Below are 11,084 nucleotides of genomic sequence, written 5' to 3' on the forward strand. Positions count from 1 at the left end.
GGTAGTCAGAAAGGGGCATAATGAACCGTACATTCAAAATGTTGGCTAAGTACCCTCAGTCTGCGAGACTTAACATCTGTAGCTTTAGAGCAACATGATGTATTTCTACCTTAAAACAAGAGCTTCAAACTCAGTAATGCCTCATTAACTTATAATAAAGAAAATGGACTCTCTGACATCCCTGATCAGCATGTTATATTGTTGTTGTCAGTTTTGGGTACTCAATTAGTGCTAAATGGGTTTCTTCTCAGTACGTTGAAGAAGGGATGGAACGGGGATGTTCCAATATTGTGTTCCTCAGACTTAAAACAAAGACAGGTGTTGAGAGACCACACCACAAGTGCACAATCTTGATTATAGATGTCTTTATTTTTAATACAATAAATACTTATTAAAGTGCAAATCAGAACAGTAACTCCATGCAGTGCATAATACGTGAAATAGAGATCACACACACAACACACACAGACACACAGACACACAGACACACAGACACACACACACACACACACACACACACACACACACACACACACACACACACACACACACACACACACACACACACACAGCACAGAGACAAGAGAGAACAACCATAGAAAACAACTTTCTCAGAAAACCCACAAAAACACAGGGGCACACAAAACAGCAGTTCACTCCACATCAGGAAAGTGTGATATCCCCTCCTGTCTATGGAGAGAGAGAGAGAGAGAGACTGACACACAGCCAACATTGGTACCAACACAAAAGACACAGCACACTCACTCAAACAGCTGTAGTGTGAGAGAGAGGGATGCTTTGGTGGCATGTTCTACAGGTGTACATACATGTGTACAACTGACATCACTGTTTAACACTTTTTGCCCTTTATAGAAGTAATGAAAATAACATACAGTAACTCATATGAATCTGATGGCATATAAACAAATCATGAAGGTTGCAATCATTTCTATTTAATAGTTTACCTCTCTCACTCTAAAGTACAGAGTTAAGTAGTGAAGTCATTGTGAAGTGCAGTTGCAAATGCAGAGCATCAGTGGGCGATGTTTCAACGAAACCTCCTCTGACTATTTGGTATTGCGAGGTCACACTTTGACGTGCATCCATTGCCATGACAACTTCACAACTGATGACTGTATGGCTGTGGGATTATAGTATTCTCATCTGGGCTTTGGTAAAAAGGGCCATCTCAGTCCAGAGCACTTAGTCAGTTAGGAACACAAACAAAGATTACAGAAAAGTCAAATCTGCCTCCCAAATCGTTCTGTCAGCAGTAATGCACAGGCCTAGACACACACACACCACACACACACACACACACACACACACACACACACACACACCAACAATAACAACAACAAAGCTTAAGGAAACACAAGAAGGCTTCAGCTGAACAAAACGGTCATATCCGTCTGATATGATAGACGCCATTTTGTCCCACTAAGTGACTGACTGACTGACTGACTGACTCTCACTGTAAGCCCCAGTGCTTTTAAATAACTTTACATTCAGTTTAAACTGGTACGTTGAAAATGAATAATCTCTTTTTGTTACCATACAGTACATCTGAACATTGCAAACACACTGACAAACAGAACCATTCTCTCAACAGAACCCTTTATCCACTCTTTACAGATAAGTAGGTTTCCAGACTATTAGCAATGCCATACACACACTGGCCAGGTGAGGGCGCTATATATCCAACTTACAACTTATTTTGATTCTACACGGATGGAGACTACATAGATGATCAAGTACTCAAGTAACAATATAACATACATATAGTCTACTGTAGAATGGCATGTTTACAATTGGCTTCATTAAATGTACAAATCAAAACCAATCATAAACATACACTTCACACACTGCATAGTTGGCTTGTACGTGCATTCTTTTTCTACTACTGATACTAGAGTTTGACATACACAGCTGATCCATTTGCAAGGACTAGCCATGTCCTGGGAAACTAGTTTGAAACAGTGTGTTAAAGGCTTCCATTAGCTAAGGCCCCCTTAGCCTGGAAGCACGTTAGTGGCAATTTGTCATCCCCAACATCGTTGCACCCTTTTGCCTGTTTCTGTGGTGACTTAGTCGGCTAAGTTGTTGGCACAGAAAAACAAACAGTAAAACCCACCCACCTCTTTAGTCACTTGGATTCACAGTAACAACTCCCATGTGAGGTTAAATAGTGTACATAAATAAACAGCGCTAATAAATAATCTCTACTTCAAGACCACAATGAAACAATGATGTATTCTCAGTCAAACGACAACACACACCGATTTTTTTTTTTCCTTTTAAGGCAACTGGAGGAAGGTTACCGTGGCTCTTGTTTTTGTTGGCCCTTGGCTTGTGTTTCCATCCGAGGCTTACGAGGAGGCTACACAAACATACACACACCACCTTTATCCTTCGTTTTAAATGTTGTGAAGGGGTAGTGAATTAATTGCTGATCAGCATAGCACTATTACATGTCACTCAGATCCATTCTAGCATACGGTGCTATCACGCTGTGTATGGCTCCATATTTCTACTGGTGTGATAATGTCTATATTACATTATATAAGATTATGATATATGTTATACTATGGCAGACCACAGTGTATCTACATATGGTCCTCACTATATACCCTGTCAATTTCAAACAGTGCTATGCTGACCACAAGAGCATGTGCTTTTCTAGTTAACGTTGTGCACAGACATCTAAGAATACCTTTGATCTGTGTGTCAGAAGATTGTGTGCCAGTCTAGTGTTCAGAATCTGAGATAGTAATTTAAAAAGTAAACAATGACTTGATCAGTTCACCTTGAAATGTAGTGTTTAAAGAGAGACTCCAAGCCTCTCATATATAACTGAAACATATCAGCATGATAACTCAGGCATAGCCATGTACTGTACATATGCCAGGGCAAATCTCTGTGTGCTTTGGTTGTCATTAAAAGGGAAGGGGTGTGTGCCTAACGTAGCCGCCTGTAGCCTGTTTGCATCCGTTTATTTTTCCACACAATATTGCCTTGAACCTCACTGGCTCTAACCTTGAGGACTCCTGCGTCCCTCACACGTAGTTCAGCTCACTAAAAATATTTAAGGTCATATAGCCACACCTTCGCTAGGTGCTTAAAATAAGGTAACTATATTCTAGTATATTCTATAAAACATTCCTCGAAAAAAATAAATATGAATCTGCATACTAGAACAAAAACTATGATCTCTTCCTCATTTGTATGTATAAACTTAATTTTTTTTTGGTATGCGGTTTAAATCAGCCTCTGTGTCTCTATGAAAAGAAATCTAAATCTTAATAGAAATATAGCGTATCATACATCATGTTGTACATAATCGGAATCTTTTACAAAAGATAAAACGTATATATAAAAACCAGAGAGAAAAAAAAAAATGAAGTGGCCTCCTGTTGAACTCTTTCCCGTTCAAATGTGAAGGTCCTGCATTGCTACAGAGATGACATGGTCAGCAGCAGAGCATGATTGCAGATGGGGGAGAGAGGGAGGGAGGAAGAGAGGGGAGGGAGAGAGAGAGGGATTAAAATGACTTGAAGGCTATCTGTGCCCACGGGTGGGGGTCATTGGCAGCCTCGAATGACCTCTGCCCATGAGGCATGCCAGCTACCTGGGCACTGGCCGGTCAGCCGGGCTGGCTGACGGGCATCTGGCCTCTCAGCGTGCCAGCGTGGTGATGAGGCTGGCGCACATCTCAAAGAAGTCCATGGTGTGGCTGCCCTGTCGCGGCGCCAGCATCGGCGAGCTGCCCGTCAGCGAGCCGGGCAGGGAGCTGCTGAGCTGGGGCATCTCCATGGCGACCGACGCCGAGTCGATACTCAGGCGTTGCCGGTGGAGACCGGCGATGGAGCCAGAGCGCTGCGGCGTGGACGAGCCGGACTTCAGCTCAATGATGTCATCTTAAAAGGACGAAAAGGAGAGAGAGCAGTAGATTAGAAGGCTCTGAGTTACACAAATATACATGCAAATGAGCACCTCCAGAGTCATCCAACTAGTCCCCCATTGGTTTTATGAACATCATGAATTGCTGTCAATCATTTTTATTTATATAGCGCCTTTCTGCAAAATTGCAACAAGAGGTTTTGAACAATACATGTACATGTGAATACAGCATATTAAAATAACCCAATATGGCAGAAATAAAGTGACCAGTAAGGCAAAGCAGAGTGATTATCATATGAAGTATATATCTGTGCTCATGTGACTTATTTATTACTCAATATAATCAGTGCTAATGCTATTCAATGCTAACTCTTTCAGCAGCCTTAGAAGACTTGATGTTTATTACCATCGATGCTCTTGAAGTCCAGCAGGTAACTGCGGTTGTCCACCTGATAGAGCTGCAGACTCATCTTCACAAAATTGCCTGTTACTGGATTCTTCCTTCGCACGCGCAGGTGGTACGGGTTCACAACCTACAGAGAAGATAAAAATATACCATTTCCAGCAGTCAGCCGGTGCGCTACATTTCATATTCTGTGTAAGGAGCATGTTCTAGTCATACATAATATACACAGTGTTATACACAATGTTATCACTTAATATAATGCACAGTAACAATCTATGCGACTTTCACTCACATGAATTAAACACAAAAAACATAAACATTTAAGCAGTTATTGCTATGGAGTTCTAAATGACTTGTTCTAAATTAGTTACAATAAGTATACAAAAAAGTTATGATGACCTAAAGGCAATCTGTGACAATAATATACAGTATCACACAGTATATTATTCTATACTGAAGTACTCGAACTACTGAACTATATGTTTACTACTTATGAACTATGTTCTATTGTCTATGTGAGGTATATATGTATATTGTCTTAATGTAAATCGTCCCCCCTAACTCCAGCACTCGCCTTCCAGTCGAACTCCAGCTGCCGCATGGCGCGGTACACCTCGGCCATGATGTCGTAGGGTTTGCTCTGGCTCCGGATGCCCAGGTGCCACTTGGCCTTCTTGACGGCCAGCGGCTTGGGCTTGGTGGTGTTGAGCGCGTCGAGCGGGCAGCGCGCCTTGGGGCTGTCCACCAGCAGCGGCGGCATGCGCTCGGGGTGCGGCTTGACCCCCGGCGGCAGCGGCATGCCCTCCTCGATGAAGGAGCCCGTGGGCGGGCTGGACGCCAGGTAGAACTCGCTGGCCTGGTTCATGATGCGGCGGTTGTCGATGATGAGGTGGTAGGCCACGGCCAGCTGGTCCTGCGGGTCGCCGCTGTACAGGCTGCTCATCACCTCCGCCTCGGGGCACTCGAACTTCTCGCACACCTCGCGCACCGCGTCCTCGTCCACCACCGTGGCGTCGTACGACGGGTCCTCCGGGAACAGGTAGCCCGGCAGGTCCTGCTTGAACCACTCGTGTTCCCTGGAAGGACAGTTACAGTCATTTCTCCGCAGCTAATGGTTGGGAAATTATGGTAGGAGTCTTAAAAAGTGGCCTGTTGATAGTTCAGTTCACCACTGCAGACACAGACACAACCACAGACATACTCTTGATTACCTGTCTACTAACTGAGGTTTATGCATTGATTTTGCTCAGCTATGAGGTTACAGTAATACACAGTGACGGGCTATGCATGGGAATGCATTTCTTTTTCTTCGTTCTTCTTGCGGATTAAAGTACTGAACTGACACTGTCTCATTGAGCTATTGAGAGCTGCGGTTAATAGGAAGGGCAGTCAATACTCAGTGTTGTGTTTTTAATGTGCATAAAACACAATGCAGATAATACATCGGACATTACTGCAAATCTATTTGTACACATTTACACAGTAGACTTGTATAACGTTCTATGTTCATTGAATATGCTTGATCATTGTCTCCTAGTAGTTCATGACTGACTACTACAGTATACTCCTGTCATTAGGAGGCTTGTTATAAGTGGCCAGCACAATGCCCTGTGTACCGAAGGAGTGTTATAATTAGCATAGTCCAGTATACTGTACCTACTACAAATGCATATACAATTGCACATTGACTTGTACGCTGGCACGGTTTTAGAGTAAATGGAAACTTGTGTGAGGATGTATTAAATTACAACCACTAGCAGGACAGCCTTGATGACAGTGCATTTAAGGCAGGTCCATTACTGCCACTGTGATATCTATTGCAGTAGTATTATTGTGACCTAAGGTCTCCTCTGCATTGCAGCTTCCAATGAATTGTGTTTGTTCCTTCTGTAAGTCACTTTGAGAGCTTAAGCACATAAGAGCGTATGCTAAATGAATAAATGTAAGCAAAATGGTAAATGGACTGCATTTCTATTGCGTTTTTATCGGCTTCTGCGAGCACGTGAATTACGCTATCATTGTTACCTCACATTCACACACACACACCGATGGTGGAGGCTGCCATGCAAGGCGCCAACTTGCTCATACATCGGGAACACTGGGGTTAAGTGTCTTGCTCAAGGACACTTCGACAGGGTCAGGGGGAGTAGGGCTCGAACCAGCAACGTTCCAGTTAACTGGACGACTCCTCTACCCCCTGAGCCACTGCCGCCGTAATGTAATGTGACATGCTCGTCTCACCTGATGTCTTTGATGGTGGCTCTCTTGAGCGGGTCCACCTGCAGCATGAGCATCAGAAGGCTGGCCACCGAGCGGTTCAGGTACTCGGGGATGTAGAAGACCCCGCCGCGGATCTTCTTGAAGAGAGTGGGCACGTGCTCGTCGTCGAAGGGCAGCGTCCCGCACAGCAGGGCGTACAGGATGACGCCGCAGCTCCAGATGTCCACCTCGGGGCCAGCGTACAGCCTGGGAGACATTCAGCAGTCGTGAGCACACAGATGTGTGCAGAATATTGCACAAGAAACAGAACAGGCCCTCTTCTGATGGTCAGCAATGTGGTCGTAGGTAGCCATTTAAGATCCATACATTTGCATTCTGAAAGTGTATTTGATCATATTTTAAAATGCTAACAGGGTATAACAACATGTCAATAATGTGGTGGTGACATTTGCTTCTTGTGCAGCCATCACTAGTTAGCACATGCAAGAATTATTTTGTCATTAATTGATTCATTGACTGATTTGGTGGCTATGACAACAAGGATGGCTTTTCTTTTCTCAGTGTTCATACATAAATGTTACATAAAACAGCTAGCCAGCTAGCTAACATTCCGGCCTTCCATGTAAAGATGCTTCCTCTATATACACTATCTCTTCCAACCAAATTCAAACAAATCAGCCCCATATGTATCACATATATATTACAGTAAAAAGCTCCTCCTTTGCGGAGGTCTTGACCTCTAACCTTCCGGAGATGACCTCTGGGGCAGCGTAATTGGGAGACCCGCAGCTGGTCCTTAGGAACTCCCCATCTGACATCATGTTGGATAGGCCTGCCAATGAAAGTGAGTCAACCAAACCTAATTAGCGTCAGGGATGTCCATACAGAGCAGGCCAGAGACCGGTCAGTTTGTTTGGTTGCTGCCGTAGCAACTAGAGGTGTGATCTAATGAGTGGCTAACGAGATTAGCACAGCATAAACTCAGAGGTTACTATGAGTTCCAGTCCAAGCTGGCTATGTACACAGTGAGGTCAAGGACTAGCGATTGTTAGAGCCATTGCTGTTATGATTGTTTCTCAATGTAAGCGCTTCGGTTACACTTTACTTGAAGTTATCTACATAAAAGTGACATGACTGATGTCATGAATGTGTGATGAACATTATAAACAAGTCATAAACATTTATGATATAACACTTCTGTCATTAAGTGTCATCCGTTTTTTGTCATGACCAGTTAGGGATAGGGTTAGGTTCAGGGTTAGGGTTAGGGTTAGGTTCAGGGTTAGGGTTCATGTGTCATGACAGTGTCATGTCACTCTTAAGTAGATACCTTGTTACCAGCATTTCTTTTTCTCTCATTTTGATGTTTAGGATGGTCAGATACAGCAGTGCTTCTTATTCTGGTTTCGCAGAATAATATCATACATTTGTCCATAACTATTCCTAAATATTATATTAATAAGTCCAACTTCTGTCTTAATAAGTTCAACTTCTGTCTTGAGTCATGAAGTGAAATGGAAACCTCTTGTAAGTGTATCACTCCTAAGTAGAGGAGAGTCTTTCTCTCCCCACCCTGTTTTTGTTTGTTTTGCTCTCAGTGAGGGTGGCTGGTGTGGAAACACCTCCCCTCCATAACGCCCTCAACCTCCATTCACTGGGATTCCACTGGAGTTTAATGTTGCACGGTGCACTCCTGTAAGCTATCACGTAACAGCAGACCCTACAGGACCCCTTCCGGAGTGGTGAGAAAACACTAACACTGGCACTATTGCTGAACAACTCACCAATTCACATCTTCTCTTGTAGTTCTCCCTCTCATCCTTTTTCCTTGTCTCTCGTGCCCTCTATCTAATTATTGTTGTCTATGTATTTGTGTTCCTCTCTCTCTCTCTCTCACTATCTCTCTCTCTCTCTCTCTCTCTATCTCTCTCTCTCTCTCTATCTATCTCTCTCTCTCTCTTTCCTCTCTTCTCCAAGTTTTTTTTGCAAAAAAATAAATATGGTGTATGAGGGGAGCTATGGTTTCAGTTGGAGTGGGTGTACTTTTTTGATTGCCAATGTCTTGTGTAACCTTTCCAAGTCTCGTTCTCTCTATCTTTCTGCTTCTCCCCCCACTCTCTTTCTCACCGAAGTCGGCGATCTTGGCATTCATGCTGCCGTCCAGCAGGACGTTCTCAGGTTTCAGGTCCCGGTGAACCACCATGTGTCTGTGGCAGTAATCCACCCCGGAGATAATCTGCTGGAAGAGCCGCCGGGCCTCACTATCCTCCACCTGCTCCATGGGAGAGCCGCCGTTAATACTCACAGACACAGACACACACACACACACACACACACACACACACACACACACACACATACAAATGCTCACTCGCTCTGACATAAGAAGGGCTAATTAAAGCACACATACAAACACACACATGCACGACCACACACACACACACACACGAATGCTCTCATACATGGATTCAAGAAACATAGCATACATAACAAAACCTTAAAGTGTGGGAAGCATTCATTACGAATTCCTGGGTTTGGGAAATTACAATAATTTAACTAACTGAATCATCTGTTTAGTGCTTCAGAATGACATAATAGTAATTATAGTATTAACATCCTAAATACCATAAACATACTTAGGAATACAATGATGACACACAATGACATCACTGTTTCTCTCATCAGAAAACTGCACCCAGGAGGAGCAGACAAGAGGAGCTGAAGGCTTTGTTTACAACTCGAAGCTAGCATTTTAGCTACAGTATTTTCCACAGACTTTTAAGAAGCTTGCTGCGTATTGTCTATTATTGGATAAGAGGAGGCCTTGTTAAAAGGTGTATGGGGTAGGAGGCTGGAGTAGGCCAAAGGCTAATCCTCGGGATCCTCAGATCCTCACTCTATCTCGCTCTGTCTTCATGCTACATAGTAGCCATACCTGCTTGTTTACTTGTTTGTTGTACAGTACTTTCTTGTATTTACTTTGCTTGTACTGTATTTTCCTTCCCACTAAGTAAAGCGACCTTGGGTTTGAGAAGGGCGCTATATGAATTCTACTTATTATTATCCTTAATATTATGTACTGCAGTAGCCTGAAAAGTTGTGGATTCAATTCCCGGCTTCCGCCCTTGTGCCCTTGAGCAAGGTGCTGGGGTGAATGGCCCTTGTAATATAATGGACATGTAAGTCACTTTGGATAGAAGCATCTGCTAGATGTGTACATCGAGGGCTGAGAATCAAAGGGGCGTAAGTGACATTTTGGTCAAAATTGAGTTATATATATACAGTATATCACCTGAAAGCTCTTGATGAGCGCTCTTAGCTGACAAAATTATAGAAGCAAAATATCTACAAATATATAGTTATTGAACAAAAACCAAAGGTCTTTAACTGTGAACATATAGAAGCAGTTAGATTTGTTTTGGCTCTCCTGTAAAGTTGGTGAAATGTCACTTACGGCCCTTTGGTTCTCAGCCCTCGACATGTATTGTACATGTAAAATGTCTACAGTCACAACACTTATCTACAACTGTCAGCACATCTACTGCCTGCTGTGCTGAGCTTGCAAATTATGTCCCAAAAGTATTGTACATGTCGTCACTCTTAGTTCTCACATACCTTTATGTTTAATACATAATCAAAGTGACAATAATATTGCGGATAAGGCATTCATGCATGATGTTTAATCTAATGCAATCGACGCAGTAAAGACAAATACTGTGCTTTGACATTGTTTTGTATTTTCCTACAACAGACATTAATCATTAATCCAGAAAAATCCATGGTTAATGTTTACAGTAAGAGCTCTGAATTGAGTGGCTTACCCTTCCATTCTTACAGATATAGTCAAACAACTCCCCACCAGATACATACTCCATCACCATGAAGAAATCGGTGGGGGTGCTGATCACCTGGTACCTGAAACACAGGTACAATACACTGATTAGAGCGATACCAGGGCAGAGCCATAAAAACTCAAGGTAACAAAACTCAAAATGAAAATATACCATAGTTTTTTTTAACCACAAATTTAACAATTCATCATCCACCATGATAATGTGAATCTGTTTCACAATAATGTAATGCATCATATATCCTATCAATAGCATAACAATGAAGAGCTACTGTATGAATTTCTTTGGAGTGCTTATTCATTTTAAGATTGGAAAAAGTTTAGATGCTAACTGCCTTTCAAAGGATGCATCTCATAATTAACTCAATATGTCATTTCAACTGGCTCCCTATAGCGAAAGTTCATTCTCATTATGGTGCCATTGCTCTCAGCCGAAAAACCAGCCGCCCTGTTTGACAAGTGGAGAATCTGAGAGGTTAGTGGATGCTCCTGACACATGGATGTATGATTTGGGAGCGAAAGGTTAGGCGTGTCAAGGGGAGCGCGCTCATCCCTACTGAGGGATCCTTTCTCTGGGGCTTTATCTCCTGTCTACCCAGAGCCACTCTGTCATGGGGTGGCTACTGATTGGAGGAGACAGACATTCACAACACTCCAGAGATATACAGTGAGACCCTATTCAGACAGGCTCTAACACACACACACACA

The 11,084-nt window shown here is 43.0% G+C and overlaps 1 protein-coding gene across 1 annotated transcript in view; it reads right to left on the reverse strand.

Moving 5' to 3' along the window:
- Positions 1-348: 348 nt before the first annotated feature.
- Positions 349-11,084, reverse strand: part of prkaa2 (protein kinase, AMP-activated, alpha 2 catalytic subunit) — a 15,062-nt gene continuing 4,326 nt past the window's right edge. The window contains exons 3-9 of the mRNA XM_062556272.1: positions 10,348-10,441; positions 8,654-8,798; positions 7,271-7,358; positions 6,548-6,772; positions 4,881-5,382; positions 4,307-4,433; positions 349-3,917 (exon numbers count right to left, since the gene is read on the reverse strand). Of these exons, the coding sequence (XP_062412256.1) occupies positions 3,676-3,917; positions 4,307-4,433; positions 4,881-5,382; positions 6,548-6,772; positions 7,271-7,358; positions 8,654-8,798; positions 10,348-10,441 (1,423 nt within the window). The 3' untranslated portion in view covers positions 349-3,675. The remainder of the gene's footprint in view (positions 3,918-4,306; positions 4,434-4,880; positions 5,383-6,547; positions 6,773-7,270; positions 7,359-8,653; positions 8,799-10,347; positions 10,442-11,084) is intronic.

The sequence above is a fragment of the Sardina pilchardus genome, chromosome 15 (assembly GCF_963854185.1).
Source record: "Sardina pilchardus chromosome 15, fSarPil1.1, whole genome shotgun sequence".
NCBI classification, from domain to species: domain Eukaryota; kingdom Metazoa; phylum Chordata; class Actinopteri; order Clupeiformes; family Clupeidae; genus Sardina; species Sardina pilchardus.